At 43.9% G+C, this 25,649-nt stretch overlaps 4 protein-coding genes across 5 annotated transcripts; 3 read left to right on the top strand and 1 right to left on the bottom strand.

Moving 5' to 3' along the window:
- Positions 1-6,488: 6,488 nt before the first annotated feature.
- On the top strand, positions 6,489-9,099 carry LOC134102520 (glutathione S-transferase 3, mitochondrial-like). The gene is made up of 6 exons (XM_062556646.1): positions 6,489-6,611; positions 7,313-7,434; positions 7,692-7,765; positions 7,849-7,906; positions 8,022-8,094; positions 8,573-9,099. Exons 2-6 carry the CDS (start codon positions 7,318-7,320, stop codon positions 8,677-8,679), a joined length of 429 nt encoding a protein of 142 aa, XP_062412630.1. The 5' UTR covers positions 6,489-6,611; positions 7,313-7,317; the 3' UTR covers positions 8,680-9,099.
- Positions 9,100-10,585: 1,486 nt separating this feature from the next.
- On the top strand, positions 10,586-11,902 carry LOC134102521 (glutathione S-transferase 3, mitochondrial-like). 2 transcript variants are annotated; one of them, XM_062556648.1, is made up of 5 exons: positions 10,586-10,813; positions 10,921-10,976; positions 11,145-11,202; positions 11,286-11,358; positions 11,618-11,902. In XM_062556648.1, the coding sequence occupies exons 1-5, from the start codon at positions 10,697-10,699 to the stop codon at positions 11,752-11,754; spliced, it is 441 nt and encodes a 146-aa protein (XP_062412632.1). In that variant the 5' UTR covers positions 10,586-10,696; the 3' UTR covers positions 11,755-11,902. The 2 variants fall into 2 exon arrangements, with proteins under 2 accessions (XP_062412632.1, XP_062412633.1); XM_062556649.1 differs by having other exon boundaries at positions 10,924-10,976.
- Positions 11,903-13,321: 1,419 nt separating this feature from the next.
- Positions 13,322-15,335, bottom strand: mmachc (metabolism of cobalamin associated C). Its single transcript, XM_062556650.1, has 4 exons — positions 15,197-15,335; positions 14,751-14,948; positions 14,454-14,606; positions 13,322-14,244 (listed from the first exon to the last, which is right to left on the bottom strand). Exons 1-4 carry the CDS (start codon positions 15,284-15,286, stop codon positions 13,900-13,902), a joined length of 786 nt encoding a protein of 261 aa, XP_062412634.1. The 5' UTR covers positions 15,287-15,335; the 3' UTR covers positions 13,322-13,899.
- A 2,333-nt stretch (positions 15,336-17,668) lies between these two features.
- On the top strand, positions 17,669-25,469 carry LOC134102524 (uncharacterized). Its single transcript, XM_062556652.1, has 7 exons — positions 17,669-17,766; positions 18,132-18,205; positions 18,787-18,863; positions 19,116-19,216; positions 19,441-19,529; positions 20,178-20,366; positions 24,142-25,469. The coding sequence occupies exons 1-7, from the start codon at positions 17,675-17,677 to the stop codon at positions 24,303-24,305; spliced, it is 786 nt and encodes a 261-aa protein (XP_062412636.1). The 5' UTR covers positions 17,669-17,674; the 3' UTR covers positions 24,306-25,469.
- The last annotated feature ends 180 nt before the right edge of the window (positions 25,470-25,649 follow it).

Consider the following 25,649-nt stretch of genomic DNA (forward strand, 5'->3'; position numbering starts at 1 on the left):
CACGCAGGGCCCCGCACACACACACAGCCAATGACTCATGCCCATGCCCCGTGCACTCTCTCTGGATCCAGATCACTACTCCAGCCGCGGGCCGCCCATGCTGGAGAGGCCTGTGCTGTGGTCTGTGTGGAGCTCTGGGAGTTACATCACCCATGCGATTTCTCCTGCTATGTCGGCAGTGCAGCTGACAAAAGAAATGAATGAATTATTCTGAACGCATTGGCTATGGCACCACGGGGTACTTTACTGCCGAGCAGAGATGGACATTCCTGGTTCCAAAGAGTAAAAGTCCTGCCAAGTATTTGATCCAACCATTTTGGAAACCAGCTCATCCTAATAGGGCTCGGGATCATGACGTGAAAGCTTCGCGGGCACAGCCATATTGGCAGCCTCACTCCTTAGTTTACTATGGACTACTATGGATTTACTCCCGCCTATTAGTGTGTTCCTGTTACTTCTTGGTCGCATGTTGCTGTGTAGTGGGGTGTAACAGCGCAACCCACGATCGCAAGAGGAAAAGAATCGCTAATACTATATTTCTGCTTCTTGTCTTCTGCATTTGAATGAATGGATATTATGTTCGGTGCGCTACCAACATGGCGGGCAATATTCCTAGAATGCCAGGCGTGTGCTCGAGCCCTATTAGCTGCCAGGTAGATCAGATAATTAGTGATATCACCTGTGTTAAGTGCACAGGTAGAATGAATATATGGCAGGACTTTTACTCTTTGGAACCAGGAATGTCCTCTGACGCCTCTGACTGCCAGTATGACATTGGTTTGGACTGTTGCAGAGTTGGTTCTCTATAACAGTGTGCAGGGAACCAGAATGCCACAGCAGCATGGTCGCTGGTCGATGCCCGGTCTCCTCTCCGCGGCCCTCGGCCACACCGTGGGACCCTGTTCAGGGTTGGCACGGGTGGGCAGACGGGCGGTGGTGGTGGCGGCCGGTCGTTGGCTGAAGACGGCGGTCTGCCCGCTGCACCGCGGGCAGTAGAGGAATGCCACCCAGCCGGGCACGGCGAGGGCGAGCAAGGAGTCCAGACAGCGCGGGCACAGGGAGTGGCGGCAGTCTAAGGGGTATGAGTCAGCGGCGTGACGTTGGCAGCAGAGAGCGCAGCGGTTGGTGAACCAGGACTCGTCCAGCACGCTGACCCTCAGCGGCGTGAGAGGGGGCGGCAGGCTCGCGCCCCGTGAGGTGGGTGTCGCTGCCCAGCTGGCGGGGGGGAGAGGCTGGTCGTCTCGTCCCTGCCGTGGCGTGAGAGAGGAGGCACGAGGTGACACGAGGCCCCGGTCAGCGGCGGCGCTCGCCCACAGCGCCACCGCAGGGTCGGAGGTCTCCCTGCGCAGCGTGTCCCTGCCCCAGGAGAGGTGGCGGCACAGGGGGCAGCGGAGGACGCCCGCCGGGGAGAGGCCGGGGTGGCGCAGGCACGAGCGGCAGAACGCGTGGCCGCAAGGAAGAACGGCGGGGAGGTGAGACCCCGAGTCGAACTCGCTGAAACACACCAGGCAGCCCCCCTCCTCCTTCTTCTCCTCCTGCTTCTCCGACGCTCTCCCGTCATCCCTTCTTCCCTCCTCTCCTCCGCTCTCCTTTCTTCCTTTGCCACCTCTCTCGCGCTGCTCCTCTCGTATGCGTCTGTCCTCTGGCATTATGATGTCAGGCTGGTGCTGTCATCGTCTTCTCACGCCAGCCGAGCCGAGCCGAGCTCTGGACTGTTTTATGGCCGGTGGGTTGTAGGGGGTGGACTGGGGTCAGTCTCTCTGTCGCCGGCACCCATAAATCTGCACACAGCATACGGCACAGCAAGCCAGACACGATGAGCTATGCATGGTCTGCTCTGGGTCTCGTTCTCGCTAGCACAGGTTTGTATTGAGATCGTAATGAATATGGGTCTCACTGCAAGCTCCTCTTACGCCATCTCAGCTTGTCTCTAAATGAGTCTGTCAAACATTCATTGCGAATTAAACATTTATCAAGTCAGTCTGTCTCGTCTGTGTGTGTATCTAAGTCATGTGTATGTGTGTGTGTGCGTGTGCATGCTTGTAAGTCTATAGTTCGTGTGGAGTATGTGTATGTGTGATTATGTGTGTGTGTGTGTGTCTGTAGGTGTATATACTGTACCTTTGAGATAATGTGTGTGTATGTGTGTATATCTGATAGTGTCTGTGTGTGTTTATATATGAAAGTGTCTGTTTGAATTCAGGTTCTATAGCCAGCCCAGCCCCTGCTCTCTGTATCTGTCTGACCATCTCACCGTGTCGCTAGCCCTCTTCTTCGCTGTCAAGTCTGACGTCTCGTGGCTCTCCCCTGTCACCCCGGTCAGATCTCTCTCTCCGTCTGGGACGGCCAGTCGGTGGTACTCCTCACCTGTCAGGATCAGTGTCAGTCCTCGTATGGCTTTCTCGCTCTGCTGAATGCCCGGACTAGTATGTCCAAGGAGACAGAAGACCGTGCGCTGGCCATGTCTGCGTGGCTGTTATGTCCACAATAAGGGTTCCACTATCACAGATGACTTTCAAAGACGCCGTCACGAGTTCTTGATCTTTCCGTCACATGTAAGGGTTGCCATTGTTCAGCCTGGATGTCTCCTTTAGTCCCTATAGGCGTTCAAAATATTAGGACGGCTGCAATTTAAAAGCCTTCTGCTCTGGAGTGCTCACAGCATTGCTGTGGACGACTGTGTGTCCGTCTCTGCATCAGCAGGACACTGATAATAACCAGGAGTATGTGACATTCCCCAGCTGACCTCAACACCCCAAAACAGACACACCATTCCACCACACCCAAGGCTTGGTCTTACCCCATTTCTGACATTTTTTCCACCTTATACTCACACACACACACACTGGGTTGAGCTTACAAACCACAGGAAACACCTCTCCTCAGCAAGTAAAATCTTCTTGTTGTGACTGTGAACAAACACAACACACATAAGCATCATATTTCACATTTTATCACATATCACAGCCAGTTATTTGATATCGGGTGCACAGGCCAGTGATATGAAAATATGAATGTGTGACATTATCTTGTCCTAAAGTAGCTGAGGTGATGACACATATTAATATCATGTTTGTTGTCCTTGAATTCGAATCGCAGCTCTCCTTCCCTTGAGGCACGGATTTTGTTATGCTGGGAGAGCCACCTGATTGCTGTGTTATTGCGTAACCTCTAAAGACACGTTTAATAATGCAGGCCCGGGATTGCAGGGGTGAAGGCAGTGGCATGGAAAACCTTACCTCAATGCAAGGGTATTGTCTTTGGGCAAACCAGACACTGGAGAGGGCAGGGCATGGTGAAGGGAATCAAAAATCTCACATGACACACAGACAGACAGACACAAAGAGACAGACAGACAGACAGATAGATTAGGCAGATAGACAGACACAGACACAGGCACAGACACAGACACAGACACACACACACACACACACTTCAAGCCTATAACATTCAACAAACATCTCCTCATGATCCCTGTTAAAAAATATCTAAAAAATCTCAGTATGCAGCTCAGGCTCCAAAAACTGTAAACAAACAAAGAGGGGGCAGTCTGTCCCACAAATAAAATTAAAGAATGTGTGTTTCTCTGTTGATACTGAAGGGAGGGGTGAGCTTCCTCTCAGATGTGTTTTGTCTGGTCCGTGGTAAAAACATAATGTATGTTGTTTTGGACAAAAGCGTCTGCTAATAAATTGAAATCTTAACATTAATAAACAGGATGTCGTGCACAATCGCTGACTACATCTTTAATAACTGGCTAATTAATCAGTGTTCTCCAACAAGCCACACAACAAGTTCATGGACAAGACCCTGTAGCCAGTGCCATTTGCACTTCATCTGTAATTTAAACAAACAACATTGGTGCCCATGGACAGACAGACAGACTCACAGACACGTATCCCTCCATGAACACCCTGTGTGTGACGCTTTCTGGTGCATGGAATCTTTGAGTTGTCAAAGCCCTGTGTAGCATACCAGAGGAGCGGCCAGATTGCCTATTGATTTTCCCCCATCCAGATAAGCACGCTTTCATTCACAGGCCTAATGGGGAAGACATGATGACCGATGACACTTCCAAATGTGGGTGGCACATGGCCAAGTCTGTATGACCTAACCTTACATACCTCAGACGGCTGGACCGTGAGTCCGGTCATCACATGGACAGAACACACTGGAGACAGGTTCTGGTGATCACACAGGGTTTGACCGAGGAAGGAGGAAAAAGGGGCATTTGAAAACAGATAGTAGGCAGGAAAGGAATTGAGGTAGATGGGGTGATGAGAGAGAGGGAGAGAGAGAGGGAGAGAGAGGGAGGTTTTCTCAGAGGAAGATAAAAAAGAGATGAACGTAATTATAGTGAGGTGAGTGGAGAGTGTGAACAGAGATAAAGATGTGAAGTGAAGGAGAGAGAGAAAAGGAGGGAAGGAATGAGGAGGAAGGGAATGAAACGGAGTAGAAAGGACAAGAGGTGAAAGGGGTTGCAGCCAGAGCCGAGAGGAATGGAGAGAGAGAGAGAGAGAGAGAGAGAGAGAGAAGGAGAACGTGAATGTGGCTGTGGGAGTTTAATTAACTCCAGTGGCCATCTCTCTCTCTCTCCCTCTCTCTCTCTCTCTACTCTATCCTGAATCAGCATTTCTCCATTTTGCTGCAGGTCTGCAGAGAGAGCGAGAGAGAGAGAGAGAGAGAAAAACTGAAAGAGAGAACACAAAAAGGAAAAAAGGTGGGTAACTGAGGGGAAAATTGAGACAGGGAGATAAGAAGAGAGAGAAATGTGAGTCCTGGACAGAGCATCACACTGACAGCTGTGCAAATGAACTATAAAACTGAAGAAAAGAACAAAACATAGCTGTAAAACATTAGCTATCCTTTTTTTATCAATCCATTTATTAAGTACTTTTAGTATATCTTCTCTTAAGATACGTTCTCTGAATAACAAACAGTGTGTGTGTGTGTGTGTGTGTGTGTGTGTGTGTGTGTGTGTGGTAGGCCAAAGGACATTAGGCTGTGTATGTGAACTACAACACATTTAAGTGCACAGTAATGAGGATAATATCACCACCTAGTGGCTATTACTATGCCATTACAAACATCAAGTACCATTAATAAACGCAGTCACTTTACACCCTGTCTGATAACCACTCCATGTTCTTTGCAAATAACACCTTTGTACCCAAATGCAGAGGTAATGCGCTGGGATAAGATAAAGACAAAGCAACAAGCCAACAGTGGGACCTTATGGCCAGTAACATGGGTAAAGCAACGTCAACGTCATTATCTTCAGGCTGCCTCCAGGGGTGACTGCTATCCATCATTGAGGGAAATTCCTAAATGTAATTTTCTTGATGACAGCATGACTTAACTAGAAACCTTATCCATATCGGCATTTAGGGCCGATGTTTCACACTGTAAGGGGAATTCCACTGCAAAGTATGCTGCAATAGTGGGCTATAGGCTAAACCCCGTAGTGCTGTAGATTTTTCAACACATTTTGCTAAATATCACACCCAATTCTCTATTTCTCTACACACAGAATTCTATCAGAAAGTAATAAAAACTTTTGATTTTCTTTTTCAAACACGGCCTATCAAAATGCTACACTTATTCACCAGTGCCTCACTCTCAATACACATTTGATTTCTTTATTTGAATCAGCCAATCAAATTTCTTTACAGAAAGGATTCAAATATTCTCAGAGAAAATACAGCTTTGACATTCAAGGGTACATAAAGCATACCCGCACACACAGAGAGAGACATACGGTAATTTACAGTTACTGTAGGCTACCTCCAAGTATTGGAACACATTCTAAAGTTGACTATAAAGAGGATTATAAAATAATCTTTTGGAAATTGATCGTAATGCCTTGAATAAGAATTGAGGAAATATCCAGCCTTTAAGGCCATCAATTTTCTTTGTGAATGAATAATGTATCGTATAAATAAATATGTTTTCCCTTAAAATACAGGTGTCATGTTATGTTAACTGTTAACACTATGCATCCTGATGAAAAAAGAATTATGCACTTTGCACCATGATTTTAAAATAAAATATGGAATTAAAATAGCCACACATCATCATAGAGATTGGCATCGTTTTTATTTCAGAGCCTACATGTAGCTGGTTTGATGTGCATTGATTGAGCTCAATGAGAATGAAAGTAGTCTTCCAATACTTATGTAGCTGTAGGCCTACTGTATGTCTTTGGAAAAAATAGCTTATTCAAAATGTCATTATGACCAAAGTGCTTAGGCCTACAATGTGAGGAAAGGGGTTGATTAAGGTGTTTGTTGTAGAGTTAAAAAGAAAAAAGGGAAAAAAACAACAACTTTAAAACAGCTTTAAAAATGTGCGTAGCCTAAGAATCATTGAAGGTCTCTTGATATTATCAGTTATACGCGTGAACACTTCAATTCTAACAATAAACCTTCTTCGCATTAGCTCTGCAATTATGTTTACAAATGAAAGCTTTGACATCACCCAGCCTTTATGAAAGTCACGCCCCCTTACTATCTGCGCCCAGTCATAACCCTTTCACTGTAAATAAGCTTCGGTAGATTAGCGCATAGGCTACGTGCGAAGCCTGGGACCACACTGAGAGCCACTTTTAACAGGTTGGTAGGTCTTTTTCTGCTTTTTCGCCTCTCTGAATAATAGCCCAATACACTACGAAAACAGTTCACGTTCATAAAGTTTTGCAGGATTTGTTACGTCCTCAGCCGGAAGTCTTGCCTGCAGTCTTTCGTTTTCAGAGCTGCGAACTATTAGCCTGGCAAGCCAAACCCAAACTAGCAGACTTTGGCTGCAAGCGAGAATAACTGTTAGGCGCCTACTGAATGTGGCGGTTAGGCTACCAACATCACATGAAATTAGCCGGATCCTAAAAAAAGAAAAGAAGCTGAAGGAATGAATGGGGTGTCATTCGAGGAATCGTTAAAATAACGCCTAGCTTACAATTCCTTTCAGTTAGACCAGCGTGAAAGTATCCAAATTTTCTCTGTGTGGACTTTTAACCTGTTAGGCCTAATTAGCCATGCATTTCTAAAATAGGCTAGGCTATGTAACTTACTGTATCATCACAACGAAACGAAAGTAAAGAGACATAGGCCTAGGCTATAGGCTACACGTGCACTGCACTAAGCATTTTACATAGATTTGTTTGTAGATCACATTGGACTACCCGGCCTGTCTGACAGCCTGCACATCCTCCTGAATTAGATGTGTGCCAGAGTCAGGAGGGCTCAGGCCTGTGTTGCACGTCATGTTGGGACCTCATCTGTCATTCATTCCCTGTTTCCCACTCTTTCCTCTCCAGTCACCATGGTGCCGGTCACTGATGAGTATGGATATGTGGTACTCACAGGATGTAGTACATTCTTCCTTATGTCATACCTCTCACATAATGTGGTCAAAGCTCGCATAAAGTACAACGTGCAGGTGAGTAGCCTACAATTTTGCCATTTAAATGCAAAGTGATTTATGTAATGTAAGCATTCCTGATTTGAAAATGTCTGAATGTAAAAATGTCTGTTGCTATATAAATTATATAACATAATAATGATAATAATCATAATCATAATCATAATCATAATAATAGTAATAATAATATATCATGATGGAAATCAGCTCTCTATTTCATATTGTAAACGTTTCTTTTATTATTAATGGCTGTTATTCCATCTGCCATTCCACAGTACCCTAAACTATACAGTGATAATCCGGAGACCGGAGAAATCTTCAACTGCATCCAGAGGGCACATCAGAACACGTATGTATGAAATGAATAATAGCATAAAATGTAGCCTGATTAATGTTAGACACTAAAAAACTCAATTTCTCGCATCTTTGTAGAAATGAGGCCCTTATGCCTTTCTATTTCTTCCTGGCTGTTGGAGGCATTCCACATCCAGTAAGTAAACCAGAATGTGGTATAACTCCAGTGCATTCATCTTATGAGATGACATACAGTATGTTTGAGGAACTGATTATGTGTGTGTGTGTGTGTGTGTGTGTGTGTGTTTCAGCGTATAGCCAGTACCCTGGGAATGACCTGGATTATCAGCAGGGTGATATTTGCCAAAGGCTATTATACTGGAGGTAAGGAGATGCGATGAAGAGAGAGAATATGCCTAAAGAATGTTTGGCTCTGAATGACCACTTAACATCTTACTTATTCAAAGTGTCATGTGGTAGGCCTACAGAAGTTTTGCATTATATTTGCATTATTCACCATAGCACATTTTAGGCTGTGCAGTGTTTTAATCCATTAATATGATAACCTGCAGTGCTGGATGTTTGTACAGTATGTTCTATGTAGCCTATAGGTCAAATTAAAAATGAATTTTCCCCGTTTTTTTAAAATTCATATCGACAAGTGCCACATCTGTAGCCTGGCAAGCCAAACTACACAGAAATGTAGGGTGCGTCTAGATTTCTAGTCTACCACATCTGACCTTGGACTAATCTTTATATCAACCATCCCAAAACCACTTCCCTCCAGTACTGCTACATTGTGAACTCTGGATGGATTAAGCACACCACTAATGCACTGTGATATTTGGAATTTGCTTGGCAGACCCTTCTAAAAGGAGACGTGGAGCATTTGGGGACCTCGCACTCGTCGGACTCTTCCTGACTGCTGTGAATTGTGGGAGACTTATGCTGGGCTGGGGCTGGAAATGAATAACCAATGTTCAAGACAGATCAATGTGATTGACCGTGCAGTGAATTGACCAGTTGTGCCCAATGCCAATCGTTTTGACTGGGAAAGTCATGGACACCAGCGGCACCTGTTCTATCTCACCCTGTGTTTATACCCTGTTGGAATTAACGGAGGTGGATGTTGTGCTAATTCAGTGTTTGAAGAAATTATTTGCTATGTTTGTGAACTGATTGTGATGCTTCTACAGGGCACCTTCATGTAACATTTGGTTTAAAATTCCTTGCAAATTATAGACTTGCGACCAAAACATTTTTCTGCTCAGTATCAAGTGATTTAAATCTTTGACTTTAATGACTTAAATCTTCGACTTTAATGACTTAAAAGGGGTGTGCAGACCATGTATCCAGCACAGAGCAAGTAATAAAAGCTATTTCTAAAAATATATGTTATATTAATGATGAAGAAAATATCAATCTCTTATCGGTTCACGGCAAGTTCTTTTTTAAAGAAAACATATTAATGCAAATGCAAATGCAAAGTGAGTGAGGATGAAGACAGTGTCCTGAATGCTATTTTTCTTTGGGAATAGGTCTACATACAGTGCCCTCACAAATGATTGGCACCCCTGGTAGAGTTGACTAAAAACAGGTGTAAAAACAAAATAATCTTTTTCGGCAATATATTGTAATCCCACAATGAAAACAATGAGGAAATCCATCTTTGAAGGGAAGCAAATTTATTCTGAGAAAAAAAATACCTCATAGGCTATGGTACTTGCTTTAAAAGACAAGTGTCCCTGCATTTAATACCTTGTTAAGCCTCCCTTTGCCAATAAAACAGCTCGTAATATTCCCCTATGACATCCCATTAAGTTGGAGAATACAAAGCAAGGAGTTTCAGGCTATCCCTTTTTACAAAACAAGAGTTTAGGTCAGGGGACGGAAATGGCAATGGCAAAAGCTTGATTATTTTGGTACATTGACCTGATGAATGATCCAATCATGAACCACTTTTAGTGTCCTGGCAGAGATTGATAACCTGGGAATACCCATACGAACCTTTGGCACATTTTTAAAACCTTTGTTTACAAGATTGCTGTACTTCTGAAGTGAAGAGTAAGAGTTTAACACACCAATTTAAGTTTAATTTCACTGCTAGTTATGCCCCTGCTGGACGTCATCAACAAACTTTTTCAAGACCCACTCTCAATCTCGATTGAGAAGGATGTAGTATCAAGGTCATTCCACCTCAATTCAACAAATGCCTTCTGCTTGACCATCTCAGATTTCCTTAAAATGTACCACCTAAAGAGTAACCAACTTAGCCAAAATATTAGATTGGTATACCTAATACATCCAGAGAAAAACATTTTTGATCATGGTACCTCCCTTCTGATTTTTGGCACATTGGCGCCCTCATCTAAATCTGCAGCAAAGTTCAGATGTCATTTTAACTACTGCTGAAAGACACTATTTCCAGGGTAGAAAGACCCTCTGATCAACTACTATAAATACAGTATAAATCTATAACATTTCGTGTAAGATTTTCTAGGAATACCAATAATTGTGGCAGATGTGTTTAGTGTGTGTTAAATGTGTGTGTGTGTGTGTGTGTGTGTGTGTGTGTGTGTGTGTGTGTTATATTTCTTCATGAGGTGTCTGCTAGTCATGACCGTATTGCCCAACAACCCAACACTGTTATTGATGATGCAGAGGTTGTCCCACCGATCAGTCTTTGGTCATATAATGGAATTCATGTGAGCAGGACAAGTAACCCTAAAAAAACTTCCCCTCAGATGCAAGTGGATGGACACCACGCCTCAATGAGTAAGCAGAGGTACAGCCAGTGTGTGGGTGTGTATTACACAACAAGGGAGGGAGGGCCCATACCTAGCGTTGGTCTCCAAAGAAACTTTCAAACTTCAAGTTGAAGTTCATTTTGCATTTTATTTTTTACTCCGGTATAGCTACATTGTGTAAATTAAGCCTGCCTGTTTTATTACATATACAGTACCATCACGATCTAGCCAGAAACATAATGGTGACGCTTTCAAAAGAATATGGATGTGTTGTTCTCACAGGCTGCGCTTCCTTTGTACTCGTGAAGTACCTGTCCCACAAGGTGTGCAAGGCTCGCAAAGAGTACAATGTAGAGGTAAGCGTTTAATTTTCATTTAAAAAAACGACAACAAAAGAATGGATATTTGTTGTGGTTGATGTAAACTGTTTAACTTACCATCTGCTTTACCACAACGTCCAAAGAAGCACAGCGATGACACGGACATCTTGAACCGTATACAGAAGAATCATCGACAGACGTGTGTATAGCCTACTCCTGGGGAACTGAAAACTAAAAAGATTGTGGAATTCCAGTGCTGAGTGTTGAATAGAACAAACCTGGAGAGTTATCATACTGTACATACATACATACACAATACATAAGTAGATTAATTGTGTGCAAAATTATTTTCCCTTTCCACTTCCAGTAATGAAACAATTGCTCCATTCCTCTTTCTCTTGTCCACTGGAGGACTTCAGCATCCGGTAAGAGTCAATGTATTAGTGATCTTGATGCCAATTTAGGCTACCTGTTTAATCTCAAATAAATTATATTGCATGTTTTCCAGCGCCTGGCCAGTGCTTTGGGAATGTTTTGGATTGGTAGCAGGGTGGTCTCTGCACATGCATGTTGTATTGAAGGTAAATATAACCTAAGTCTCATGCTGATGTTTCCTATATGGGCACTATGGTCAGAAAGCTCCAAGCTGAGTCTCATGTCTACCAAGTGAATATTATTACACTGAAGTTAAACATGGAAATTATTTTTGCCAGTCACTGTGGTAGCAGAGATTAAACAGTATAAAGAGCCATTTATTTTACATTTGTATACTTAGATAGGCGAGCCATAAACATAGAACTATTTCATTTTGCTTTGTGCTCTCTCTTCTGTTAATGATAGATGCTGCTAAACAACAGAGGGGGAAGCTGGGGGAGGTGGCCCTCTTTGGGCTGTTCCTTTGCTCACTGGACACTGGGAAGGTTTTACTAGGCTGGAAAAGACCCTACTTTCCTAGACGCTTTCTTGTGCAAGTGTAAAAAGAGAATTGTCTGATTTTTTATCTTGTTCTATACTTGTCACTTGTGTTGCACTGTCAATGTAATGCTTTGGTTATTATTTTTCATCTCCAACATTTTTACCTAACTAAATAAAAAAAATAACAGGTGCTATATTAAAATATTCAGTTACGAACCAACTTTGCCCACTCAAATATTGCTTCCTGTTTGAAAACCATGTTTATTCAGTCCCTGCCCAGTGACTGCTGCTGTGCCACTCATCCCAAAGGGTGCGGCCACAGCAAGTATGTGGCCCTTGAATCAACAAGCACCTAAACCTGGGCAATTTCACCTTTGTACAGTGAGTTGTGATTAGAACAAAGATTAGACTAATAGTGACCTTATATGATGGTGTCAAAATGGGAGTAGGTAAATACATTATGCTTCCCATTGGGTTCCTCTTTGCACAACTCAATAACCTTGAGCAGACATTATACATGACAGGACTGGTTAAGTGGAACAGAGGTAGGACTGCTGGTCCTTCTAAGATAATGAAAGAGTTATGTTGGGTTGGGTGTTTGAAGTGTCAAGCCTGCCTTCCTTGAAGTGTTAACCATACCTGGCAGATACTTAAAAGAGTAAGACGAAGACAAATTCAAGTTTAGTCATATCTATGAGCACTGCCACAAACACAGCTGCTCAGTTTTCATAATTGTTCATATATATATAATATAGCATTACTAAAGTGGCTGGGAATTACGTGCAGCCTACTGTATTTACTGTAGTTATCATTCTGACTGCTCTTTGTCATCTGGCCACAAGGAGGCCTTTTAGATCACATGACACCATGACACATGATCACATGACATCATTTTTCCATTGATTAAACCTTTGAAAACATCCTTATGCAGGGCCGTTTTTACATGACGTCCCTTCAGTCTTTCATTCATAACACATAATAATCAAACATCCCCAAATATGCAGTAATTTCAGCTAAAAGTAGACAACAAACCAGAATCATGAACTAGTAGCCTACCTATTAAGATTAGCATTCTGCAATGGTGTTTCACATCATACAATACACATATCTGGGGAAAGCACAAACACATCAGGGTACTATACTGTACGTTTCTGGTTCATTGTCTACTGTGAAATAGCTGGTCTGAGTAGGATGTTTCACTAACCTCTAGAAGGTAATCTGCTGCTGGGAGTAGAGACATCAGTGCTGATATCAGATGTACCAATGCAGCAGCCTAATCTGACACGGATCGAGATCCTGCACATCTTCTGTAGCAAAATCAACAAGTGAAGCAAAATATTAGTGAAAGATAATGAAATTCCAGAATCACTTCACTGTAACACAGTACAATAATGGTTAAAAAAAAATTTGTTTGTTTTTTTTGTTTTAAAAAAAAGATACCCACCGACAGACAGTAAGAGCCCTGAGCCTAGTTTTTCTAGGTGATGAACTTTGTCTCCTAACCATCAACCATCGAAAGAGCCAACCCAACAGTATGTCAGTGAGACGACCAACTTCTCCTCAGCAAGCCTTACATGCATTCAGTAGCATTCATCACAGACCCAGATTTATAGTGACAACACATGAATGTAAACAAAGCTTTGTTTATTTTAAACCACATAGACGAAACAAACAAAAACAAAATTCAAGATTCTTCAGGTGTAGATAGCACTGAACACTAAGACTACTCTATTTTCCCAAACTGGATCCTGAGTAAAAAGGTATAATTATTGCATGATGTTCAAGTGGAATATATTCCATTTAGCAGTTCTGCCTGCTATTCACTACCTAGCCACTAGGTGGCACTTTAGATCAACCAACACACTTTCTGGTCCTGAGGAAATAAGGCAATTATAAGGCTGACATCAGTATTAGTATTCTGTATAGTATTAGTATAATTCTTCTATTACTTCAAGCTGTCACAACATCCTTAGGCAAGACCATTAACTTCCACAGTGTTGATGGAATTCCCCTGAATAATGAAATACCATACACAGATATTATTTTACGTTAGAGTTCATACACGTTTTAGTGTAGCCACTGATCGAGGCTTTTAGATCCACGATCCATGGTGAGCATAGTATGACGTGCAAGAGAGCTTTTTGGCAGTAACCATGCATTGACAATAAATAAGCGTACGCAAGCACAAATATACATCTCTCAGTTTCTCAACTTTGACTGAGCTCAGTGCCCAGATTCTCCGAGTCGTTCTCTGTTGTTACGTAGCCCCACTGCCTGAGCAGAGTGATGCGCTCTGCTGGAGGAGTCCAAAAGTAATCCTTCTGCTGCTGGGAGTAGCGCTCCTCGACGGGGATGATGTCCCTGTACGTGCCGTCCTGCCACCGCAGGTTAAACCTCTCCAGGAGCTCAATCCTCTCTTCCCGGGATTGGACACAGTCCACGGGAACCGGCCGCTTCAGCTCTGGCCTAACTTGCACACGCCTGAAGACTAGCAGAGCTCTGATGGCAAACCAGCCCCCCAGTCTGGGGTGGATGCACACACCAAACATTTTCTGTGGCAATAACACCAATGAGGGAATAAGGGTGAAGTGTCATTATAAGATAACAAACCAGCTAAAAATACAAAAGTCTGGAGATTGATTAACATCACAAGTATTCAAATGTGACCAGGCTACTTGACATTGAGATACAGAGGATGTTTTGTGGAATTTTTGCTGCCAAAATCAGGTGGCATCTCCCCATTGTCAAAAGCTATTTTTACCTTTGTGCCCCATGGCTGGTCAGGAACGTCTGACTGCTGGTAGTAGTATGCTGCTCCTGCTACATGGGCAGCAGTTTGGGCCAGAAACTTGGGCTTCCTGTTAAAATGTGTCTCATAGTCATAACTGATGTCTATCTTCTCGTCAGGGAAGCACTGGTAGAAAAAGAGACAAGTAAGAGATTGAAGTCTTTTGAGATAACAAACTAGTCAATAGGTCTAATTGATAGAGTGAGGCACATAGTTATGGGATTTGGAAGACGCTTTGTCGACATGCGAAAGAGACAAGTACATTCTCACCCTGGTGACACTGGATTTGATACAGTGTGCAGTACACTGGTCTATGTAGTCACGGAGCCCGCCACCAGAGTTGCTCTGTAGGAAAGGTATGAATGCCTTCTCAAACATACCAGGTGCGCTCAAGACCACCACAGCGAGCGTGTCCTCGGGGTATGGGAGGTGAAACGATGGGGACACGATCCCATTGTACCATCCAATCTACACCCATGATCAAATAAGCACAGATATAAATCAGGTTAACAACCAGTCTGCTAACACATCATCATACTGTTAGTGCTGCTAATATCATGCCTATGTGTGTGTAACAACAAACTCAAAACATAGCATGCATATTGTGACAAGAACTTATCCAGCGACTGAAATGCCTCGTTGGCGTCAACTGAACTTTCTTGGCACTTTTTCAGAAACGTCTCAGCACTACACACATCACTACAAATCCAAACAACCTTGATAGGATACGCTTCATAGCCAAGTGGCAGGAGACATTCTCCAAGGCTACGAACAACATCATCCACATGAGTCGAGGAGCTCGCCATGTTGAAATGATTCCACGCAAAGATGTCTGGGTAATGTATTCCAAGTCCAACTGTAAGATAAGTGATCAACTTGAAACATGTGGTTTTGTGATGACATAAGTTATTGATGTAATACAACAACAGTATGACAAAGCTTTTTTTTTTTTAAGATGACGTTCCACGTGGCGTGTTTCATGTCAGTAAAATTTACTCAAAATACTCAATTTTCCAGAGTTCCAATGGGTTACGTCCGGTAGCGCAATGACGTATTGACACAGCTCATGGATTTAAAAAATGGTGCGGTATTTTTCTATCAAGCTGGCTGCCTGTCAGGAGTGATGTGTTCTTCGGACTGTTTTGAATGCTGCTCTGGGTGATAGAAGGAGACATCGAATATTTTTGGTAAATTGTCCTAGCTAAGCTTTTTGCTGTTTGTAAAATGTACATTTCAGCTTCAACTCGTTTACTAGCTGGCTAGGCTAACCCACTTAAAGGTGTATAGCTACTTAGCAGTCCTCCTCCAACGTCCTCCAACAGTAAACTCAGGCTAAACAAAATAGTTGGTTCATCAACAAACAAGACACCAAAAAGCGTTTTCTAACGAAGAAGCTAGTAAACAACTCGAAACCTGTGATTTTTTTCTTGAACCATAGATATTCCATTAATCGGATTTGTGTTCTGCCGACCAAAACAGCCTGCTTGGTTGATGACCTTTCTACTTCAACACAACACTGTCAGACATACACCTTCCTTGTAACGTTATCTGTAGGCTAGCTGCTACTGACTCCTGAGATGTGAGGGGCGCTTACCCGTCCAGATTACAGTAGTGGTGTTGATTTCTCTGTTAAAGTAAAACAGCATTAACACGCTACACAGCGTTAAAGTGCTGAAATATAACGTTACTGCTCCTTTGCATATCAATGATCATTTTACATTTATTCATAATGAACTTAATATGGACAGGTTTCTATGAGACTCTACTTGTTTTGTGTACATTTTTTTAGTATCCACCAAAATGAGCTGGGACAATCAACTGAGCTCTATACTTTCTGCAGCAGATGGCAGTGTTGCAAAAATGCGGGTAAGATAAAAGATAAAAGGTCACCAGTGGTCTTAAACTGTCATATTCATACGTTTATTTATATTTCTTCTAAAATTAAAGAACTCAATTGCTAAAATACTTACATAAAAGTCAGTGACACTTACAATTTCAGGAGCGTCTTGGCACACATGGAAAGTACTCTAAAGGAAGGGAAAGTAAGTCACTTATACTTTTGATTTATAAAGGTTAATTGTTCTTTAAAAGCACCATATATCATGCCACCAAAGCATACATAGTCAGGTCAATGTCGAGTGCTTTGTCTGGAGCCTTAATTAGTAATGACCAATTAGGCCTACAGCTAGTTGCGCAGTGGCTTGTCTCGGTTCGACTGAGTGCTTTAGAGACAGATTCCACATAATCTACATAAAACACTTCTCTTCTCAGACATGTACCCAGTGAGGGAGCTGTCCCGTGGACCAGATTTGGATCCATCTCCCCTTCCCCCTCCTCCACTGTCCCAGCCCTCCGCTGCTCTCAGCCCTGCCGTTCAGTGGAACGACCTGGCAGGTCTCCAAGCTCAGCTGCAGAGCCAAAGTCAGGTAGGCATGCTGCTGGCTCGTGTCGTGTGTGTGTGTGTGTGCAGAAATGTGTAATCTCTTGTTCTCTCTATGACCTTTATGTGTGCATTTCTATGTACATGCAGTAATGGACATAATTTGACATATATGCTGTGCAATGGAATGCTATCTATCTGTATAGAGTGGTGTCTGTGTTTGTGTGCGTGCGTATTTCAGCATACATAACATGTGCGTTCTGTTACATTGCATTTGATGGTTGGATTTTTGATTTTTCTATCTGCTACGAAAATAGGAATTTTTCACACATCTTAAAAAAAAACATAGGTGCCTGTGTCTAATTTCACACTTCTTCTTGTTAAGATGATTGAGTCACTTTCACAAAACTTGCGATCCATGGAGAGAGACAGACTAGCGCAGCTGCGGCAAATGCAGACATTGCAAGGTAATTTTGGCACAACAGATTGCAAGATGTCTCTGTGGAACACTAACGTCAGAAATGTTTCAATATCTTATCTTAAGCCAAAATTAAGCAGTGTCCCTAACATTTAAAGAGATGTGTATGTGTGGATGTTGGTAAATGTTAATGTCATCATATCAATATACATGTTATCGTGACCTGTGTAATGTCTCTTAATGTGTAAGGTATATCTTTAAAGCTTTAATGTCCTGAAAACGCCTTTTCTTTTTCCAGAGGAGGTACGTCGCCTGCGGGAGAAGACAGATGAGCGGGAGAGGGAGAGGGAGAGGGGGGCGGAGAGGAGGGGAGCGAGCCCTGGTGTGGAGAGGAGGATGGAGGAGTGGAAGAGGGAGGTAACCCGTGAGCTGAGCAGCCTGCGGGGTCATGTCAACAGAAACACGTCGCTAGGCAACCTGGAGGAGAGGTGTGGCCCACAAATGGAGTCACTTTCCTTTTGTCAGTTCAGCTAAATGCTAACAGTGGTAGTTTGGTGCTGGTGTAGTTCGATATGCATGTCTCATCTGGCATTTTATATAGAACAACTTGCTAACTGCTGAATGTTGAGAGTGTTATTCCTCTCTCTGTAAGTTGCTTTGGATGAAAGTGTTGGATAAATGAATACGTGTAAATGAATGAACGCTATATAAGCTGTTAGCGCAGCTTGACAGTGGAGACACCTAATGCACATACTACAGGGCTAGGCCTCTACAATAAGAACAGTTTAGTCTGCTTTAAGAACTGTGGGGGCGCTTTCTGCTTCTGCAATGTGTCGTTCTTTGTCCTTTACAGTTTCAGCTCCAAACTACGCAGAGAAGAGGTGGATCAGCTAAGGAGAGAGGTTGACCAGCTCAAGACCAAACTGAGTGAGTTCTGACCCAAACAAACACACACAGAGACACACACACACACACACACACACTTCAAAGTAAACTCTATTTCCACACAAGTGGACAAGCTATGGTAGCTGCCTAGCTGGTTTGGTTGTGTCTCATATTTCATTATTTTATGACAATCACTGCTCCTGACGATGACAGTTTTTATCATAAAGGTTGCTAGAGTTGTCTATCATTACATGCGTGTGTGTATACTGTATGCATGTGTGTAGGGGGTTGATAAATATATAGTATACGTTTGGAGGCTCTGGAAAGTTCTCCAGGCTCACCGCATTTGCTTGAGTCGATACCAAAGCCTTTGCCAACAAAAATAGACCTCTGCCAAGCTAAGCTTGGAAACGTCATACTGTTCTCTCTCAGCTCGACTCGTTCACATGCAGACACACACAGTGGTCTGTGCCGCAGCCTAACTGGCTCTCACAAGTCTCAGCTTAAGGGTGGATTGTGTCTATGTCTGTCTGAAATGTAGAAATATTCATGTAAATGTGTGTTTCTTGTGTTTTTTCCCGCGTGCGTGTGTGTGTGTGTGCGTGTGTGTGTGTGTTGAACAGTGAGACAGGAGGAGGATGTGTTCCAGCAACAGTCTGAGGCTAGAGAAACACGGAGACAGTATGAACGCAGCTGCAAGGTCATATGCATGGATGCGCACACACACACACACACACACATACACACACATATACCCCTAGAAACACCTGTAAAACAGACAGCACAGTCACCCACATATTGACACACACAGATAAACAATTGAGTGGTTTATTTATATTTATTTCTTCTTTGATTTAGAGAAGCAATCTTGTTTTGGTAATACAGTGCATGCTGTGTACAGATGTCTGTGCCAGTGTACGGTCACTGTAATATCTCCTGTCTCTGACTGCAGACGCTGGAGAATCTTACAGACAGTTACCGCACACACAGCTTTGACCTGGCCAGGACCATCTCCCAGTACCAGAACACCCAACAGGAAGTCCGGGACATCAGGTTAGGAACACACACACACACATACACACACACACAAGCGCACAAACACACACACACACGCACAAACACACACACACATTCATATGCCATCCGCTTATATAAGCGCCGGTTCATGTAACAGCCCAGACCCCGGAAACAGCTCTGACTGTTTATTTCTCCAGTTGCTCTCTCCCTGAGTCCTCCGCACTGCTGTGCTGTCTGACACCTTGACTCTGTCGCTGTAGGGTGACTGTATCGGAGCTGAAGGATGAGGTGAGAGGACTGATTCTGCGGGACAGGCTACCCACACCTGCAGCAGCACCTCAGAGGCCAGGTGAGCACTCTCAGTCTCCATATCTATCTGTCTATCTCTATCTACTGTATCAATCTTTCTTTCTTTCTATCTATCTATCGATCATATCTCTCTCTATCTCTATCTCTATGACTATGCACGTGACAAATAAAGAAACTTGAAATCTCTTCCTTTTTTTCTTTCTCTCTCTCTCTTACTTGCTCCTTCCTCCTCTCTTTCTCTCTCAAACTCTTCTGCTCTCTTTCTTTCTCCCTCCCTTGCTCTCTCTCTATCCCACAGCTTTTTTGCTGTATCTCTCTCCACCCCCCCCCCCCCCCCACCCCTCTCCCTCGTGTGCTCTCCCCCTGCCCACCTCTCCCAAGTGTCCACACACTTACTCATACAGCACACACACACACACACACACACACACACACACACACACACACACACACACACACACACACACACAAGCAGTCATCTTCAGGTTACGTTATAGAACACATCATCACACAGATAATCACATGAGCTCATTGAAATGTATGTGATCGTGAGGCTCTGTAGGACAACGATGACAAACAGTTTGGAAAACGCACTGGCAGGTGTCAAGGGACCCCTACCACCATTGTCATACAAGGCAGATTTATGGCGTCATTGTCTTTCCATGTGCGTGCGTGTGTGTGTGCGCAGCTCTTGCCTCAGCGCCGGTCGCCATGGAAACCATCCCCCGGAGGCAGCCGGCGGGAGCGGCGGCGGTGGCAGCAGCGTCTGCGTTGGTGGCGGGCCTGGACTCTGACAGCGACTTCAGTCCCACCCCTAGCCTGGGGGATGTGAGCTCCGACGACCTGGACTTGTCCTGGCCCTCCAAGCGCGAGCCAGGTGCGTGTGGAGACACACATACACACACACACACACACACACAGAGACACACACTCTCACACACTGACAGATAGGGTTGGGTACCCATCGCATTTGAACTGATATCGATACCGGTGGAAGTTCCTGAGGTTCGGTATCGGTATTCAACGGTACTTTTTTCGGTACCTTACCCTTACTGGATCTGTAACACCTTGTTTGTAATTCTATTGAAGTTTTAAAAAAAATGTAACACAGTACAAACCCCTCTCCATTCCTTAAGTATGAACATATGAACAGTAGATAGTGAACATGTTTTAGATCAATCAAGGCCATGTGCATGAAAAAGGCAATCCTTCCACTCATTTAACAGCAGCCTAGATCAGCGTCCCCCCACGGACCACCTTCTACAGTAGTTACACACACGCGTGTACACCCCAGGGTAGCCACGCCGGACACATACAGACACACACACACACACACACCAACATACACAATCTCTCTCTCACACACACACACACATACACACACACACGCTGCAACACACACTCTTACTAATCTTTTAGTGGTCTGTGCTTGGACCACTAACACTAAACACTTGTTTGTGTGTGACCAACAGATAGAGATATTTTTCAGGTGAACTGAAACCTTCCTCACAAACACATCGCCCCCTCCCCTCACACACACACACACACACACACACACACACACACACACACACACACACACACACACTCAAACAACACGAATCTCACACTTAGTCATGTAAATATTTTAGAGATTTGAGATGGGATATGTTCTAACATTCACACCCTCTGACATTTGCCTCTCTTCATGAGCATGAGATAAGAACATGAGATAAGATCTACACCATGGTGTGGGTGTGTGTGGGTCTGTGTGTCTGTAAGTGTGTGTGTGTAAGTGTTTGTGGATTTGCATGTGTATGTGCCACCTCCAACATCTCCAACCTCAGCTCTGACCTGGACGAACTGTTCAAACGACTTACTCGGTTTTTTTGCAACCGGTGATTTTTTTATTTTTATTTATCGGTTACACCTTGCCTTTACACAACGCCAGCAGTTACGGAGGCTGTATCCGATAGTTTTTGTAACCGGCTTCCGAAGTGGGATTTTTTTGGAAACCCCGGGTACATTTTACCATGTAAACGCAGATCCGGCAGAACATAGCCCCACCTCCACGATTTAGAGTAGGCTATATGATTGACATACATTTGCTGTATAGGTTTTAACTGAGTGTGTGCATTGACGAGGAAAGGCATTTGCGGCTATCGTCGGGAACACCCTGGCGTTCTTCTTCTGGGAAACTTTGCCGGTTATACCTTTATGCGTAAACGGGAGTTTTTTTTTCCACTGGTATTTTGAAAGGTGTGAAGGCAGTAAAAAATATGCACACCCACAAACACTTACACACACACACACACACACACCAAGGTGTAGATCTTATCTCATGTTCTGCTGATGTTAAGAGGATGACATGTTAGAGGGTGTGAATGTCAGAACATATCCCATCCCAAATCTCTAAAATAAAGTTAAAAATATGTTATTCTTTACATCAACTTGCTCACTGTCATATGTACAAACAGTCATGGCTTGGTTATTACCATGGTAACACGGAAATAAACAGACCACAAAACTAAACAGACAGCAGAATCATTTAGACTCAATCTCCTGAAGCTGTACATTTCACTGTCTCCTCCATATTGCCATTTGTGGCCTTACAGTAAATATCAATGATTTCAGATTTATGATTTTTTTAGAAAAGTATATAGACTACAGTATATACTTATAGTATGGATGAGGCAGGGCACTCTCACCTCTTTGCTCAGAATGTATGTCATACTGTAAGTCACAGCACTCTACCACTGTCTGTAGGAAGTCCCCTAACATCCTTACGATTACTGTATGTCTAGATTCTAGAGGCTGATAGAGTTCCTGGAGTCAAACTTTCATTTTGGTTACACCTTGCCTTTACACGACGCCAGCAGTTTCGGAGGCTGTATCCGATAGTTTTTGTAACCGGCTTCCGAAGTGGGATTTCTTTGGAAACCCCGGTTGCGTTTTGCCATGTAAACGCATCACATCAAAGTGTTCCAGTTAAGCCTTTCTCCACTTCCTCACTGACCGTAACTGACCAGGTTCTCCCCCACACCACACGCACACTCAAAAGTCTTCCCTTTAGCTCCATATCCCCCCCCACACACACACACACCCTCACCCTCACCCACGGACCGACAAGGCGCAGATGTGCTCACAATTGAGTCGGCCTTTGATGTGGCTTTTCAGCCTACAGATTCAGAGATGGAGGGAGAGAGGGAGGAGGTAGGAGAGAGGTGAGGGAGTGAGGTAGGTTAAGAAGAGAGAAGTGATGAGTGAGGAGGATGGGTGACCAACAACCAACCACATGTCCCAACACTGGTCAACACACACACACACACACACACACACACACACACACACCTCTTAGGGATTAGAGGAAGAAATCTTAATACAAAACACTGGTGACTATGACATCCTCTCTTCTCATTCCTGGTGAAGCTCTCTATATACATGATTGATAGAAGTATTCCCAGAGGTTTAGAATACATTTTCTTCCCTCCAGAATGGGCCTAGTAGTGACGAGGGTTTCTTTATTCTCTATCACCGATAGGAAACAGATGCAAAATGACAGGAAACGTCTATGTAATGTAGGCCAGAGGGCCTTTTACCCCCTCCCTCTCTCTCCCTGTTGCCTGGCCGCTGCTGCCCACTGTAGCCACAGGCTTGAAAATAGCAGGCTTTAGACCGGCAAATGGCTCCGTGCCCTTTTTACCGGGAACCCTGTGAATCATGTTCAGTTTATTCCACACCCTCTGCCAAAGTTGAACCGCAAACTAAGTGTTTGTGATAAGCCGTGGCAGTTATTAGCCCAGCTAATAGCTTTCCTGCTAACTAACAGTATCATTTGGGACTTGTGTCATCAAAGAGTTCTTGCGTATAGTCTGCATCTTGAATGTAAGCAAACTGAAGTATCGTCTACCAGAAATGAATGTGAGCTGAGTGGTTAGTTTAATGGTTAATAGTGTCTAACTATTGATTTGGACTTTTCAAGGGGACTTTTCAAAGGGAAGGCTGAGCTGGCTATGAGTGTACTCAGCTGCTAATTTTGGCTTGGCAGCACTGGCTGAGAGATGCAAGATCTTTGTCCTCTCTCCCTCCCTCCCTCTGTGTCTTTTATACATGCCGCCTAGCACATACAGAGACGTGAAATGTACACGGTTTGTTCTCAATTTCCTGGAGTTATAATTTGGATTTCTGTCATGGTTTGCCTGGGGACATTTGAACAGAAAAAGAGACAGGCCAATTTCCTGCCCACTAATCTGCGCAGTTCCTATTTTTGGAGACCTGCATACGCTGGTAAACGTTTACCGTAAGCCTCAGCTATGGTGGCCTGTAGTAGCCACGCTTGCAGACTCAGGGAAGAGGCAGGGAAGTCTGTTACAGATAACAATGATTTTGTTTATTGTGATGTTAACAATATTCAAAGACCTCTTGCTGAGTTTAAGGACTTACATTGTGATAGATGAAGGTGTGTGTGTGTGTGTGTGTGTGTGTGTGTGTGTGTGTGTGTGTGTGTGTGTGTGTGTGTGTGCGCGTGCGCGCGCGCGTGCGTGCGTGCGTGCGTGCGTGCGTGCGTGCGTGCTTGCTTGCTTGCTTGCTTGCTTGCTTGCTTGCATTTGCATTTGCTTGTTTGAATGTGTGTGTTAATGTTGTTTTTGTTTTTGTTCGTTTTATATTCACAGTTCAACAAAGAATCAAGCGCCGGGGAAATCCGACCATTCGGCTACCTGGAAGTGACTTCAGTGACGGAGGAAGTGGACTAGATGATGATGATTACACCGACAACGGTGGTGTGCTTGGACACCTGTCAGACAGTCCACCTGAACTAAGTCTCAGCGACCTTTGACCTCAAAACAAGAAGGGACTTTTTAACGGAACAATAGTGGCCCCACACCTCATGTCCTGTCAAGGGAGTATTTCCAGAGGCGAAATCTAGACAAGTGACGTCGTAGTTCTCGGTTCTAGAGCTCTCGGTCAGCTTCAAGTGACTTACACAAACATAGAGTATTTTAAGTACATGGTTAAATTAAACTGCTTAATTTACCATAGGATGCATTTTGTGAATGCTCCACACTATGCTACCTGGAGGTGCTACAAAAAAAACACAAGGCTTTCTTTTTCTTATACTGTAGCCTTAACAGCTGCACCACCTTCAAGTGGTGAATGTATGTATTGTCTACCTTAACACTACACATTTTAACCTAATTAACCATCTTCATTTTAGAAACAAGTATCTGTGGATAATGGTGTCAAGATTTTGTTGTAAGTGGTGGGAGGACAGCTTGCCATCGCATTTCTGCTGTCACAAGACTTTAATTGTGTGGTGCTATTATCTGTGTAGGATAAGAGGTGGACACAAATTACTGAGCTATTTGGAGATGTCCTTGCACTCAGCTTTAACCTGCCGTGCACTCCTCTGCACATTTAAATGAGTTTTCCCATTCACAGCTCAAGTGGCCGTGTTTAGCGGAGTGAAAGGGTGCATGAAAAAGGATTATCATTTTCATTTTCACAATGACTGGCTGCAGGTTGGCCCATCTGCATGCTGACCCAGTGTTGAACACAAAGTCAAATCATCGTCCTCAGGCAGACTGTAAAAAGTGTGTGTGTGTGTGTACACACACATGTGTATGGGGGTGGCAAGTGCCCCTAAATGGAGCCATGCCATCCTTACAAAGTCCCCCCCATAACAACACACACACACACACACCCTAAATCCCTTGTCCTTCCACACCCTGTCCTGTGTAAACGCATTAAGTTCAGGGCTCCACGTTGGCTTACTGTACATCAGTGACGTTCCCAAAAGCTGTTTAATATTTCAGGAGCAGTCGGGCTATTCTCCTTCTCTCCCTGCATCCTGCCTAATTAATGCAGCAGAGACCAGGGCCAGTGTCCTGTGGCCAGACACCCCCCGCGGAGGGACGAGCCGGAGCGGACCCCATCTCCATGGCTTCTCCCCCAGCAGGAGACCGGGCGGGAGGGGTGGACACCGCCACACAGATGTGCTCGCTCGGCACAAAGACGGCACTTGGGCTTCGTGTTTCACCATACTGTAACTCATGCTGCTAGGCTGGAGAATATTGTGTTTTTTGATACTAAATTAACGAACACCAGATGGATGACTGCTGATTTGTGTCATGTTTGTGTTTGAGGAAGACTGTGTTACATGACCGTGTTGTTGATGGAAGTA

Source organism: Sardina pilchardus, chromosome 15 (genome assembly GCF_963854185.1).
Source record: "Sardina pilchardus chromosome 15, fSarPil1.1, whole genome shotgun sequence".
NCBI lineage: Eukaryota > Metazoa > Chordata > Actinopteri > Clupeiformes > Clupeidae > Sardina > Sardina pilchardus.

What these genes read in the sequence shown, in the direction of transcription:
- LOC134102521 (XM_062556648.1), top strand. Translation starts at nt 10,697, where the DNA reads ATGGTGACGCTTTCAAAAGAATATGGATGTGTTGTTCTCACAGGCTGC. An exon ending in GCAAAGAGTACAATGTAGAG is followed by an intron (nt 10,814 to 10,920) that starts GTAAGCGTTTAA and finishes CAACGTCCAAAG; the next exon opens with AAGCACAGCGATGACACGGA. An exon ending in ACATGCATGTTGTATTGAAG is followed by an intron (nt 11,359 to 11,617) that starts GTAAATATAACC and finishes TGTTAATGATAG; the next exon opens with ATGCTGCTAAACAACAGAGG.
- LOC134102524 (XM_062556652.1), top strand. Translation starts at nt 17,675, where the DNA reads ATGGAGGAGTGGAAGAGGGAGGTAACCCGTGAGCTGAGCAGCCTGCGG. An exon ending in CTAGGCAACCTGGAGGAGAG is followed by an intron (nt 17,767 to 18,131) that starts GTGTGGCCCACA and finishes TGTCCTTTACAG; the next exon opens with TTTCAGCTCCAAACTACGCA. An exon ending in AGTATGAACGCAGCTGCAAG is followed by an intron (nt 18,864 to 19,115) that starts GTCATATGCATG and finishes CTCTGACTGCAG; the next exon opens with ACGCTGGAGAATCTTACAGA.
- mmachc (XM_062556650.1), bottom strand. Translation starts at nt 15,286, where the DNA reads ATGGCGAGCTCCTCGACTCATGTGGATGATGTTGTTCGTAGCCTTGGA. An exon ending in ATGAAGCGTATCCTATCAAG is followed by an intron (nt 14,949 to 15,196) that starts GTTGTTTGGATT and finishes TCATGGGTGTAG; the next exon opens with ATTGGATGGTACAATGGGAT. An exon ending in ACCAGCCATGGGGCACAAAG is followed by an intron (nt 14,245 to 14,453) that starts GTAAAAATAGCT and finishes TTATTGCCACAG; the next exon opens with AAAATGTTTGGTGTGTGCAT.
- LOC134102520 (XM_062556646.1), top strand. Translation starts at nt 7,318, where the DNA reads ATGGTGCCGGTCACTGATGAGTATGGATATGTGGTACTCACAGGATGT. An exon ending in GCATAAAGTACAACGTGCAG is followed by an intron (nt 7,435 to 7,691) that starts GTGAGTAGCCTA and finishes GCCATTCCACAG; the next exon opens with TACCCTAAACTATACAGTGA. An exon ending in CAGAGGGCACATCAGAACAC is followed by an intron (nt 7,766 to 7,848) that starts GTATGTATGAAA and finishes GCATCTTTGTAG; the next exon opens with AAATGAGGCCCTTATGCCTT.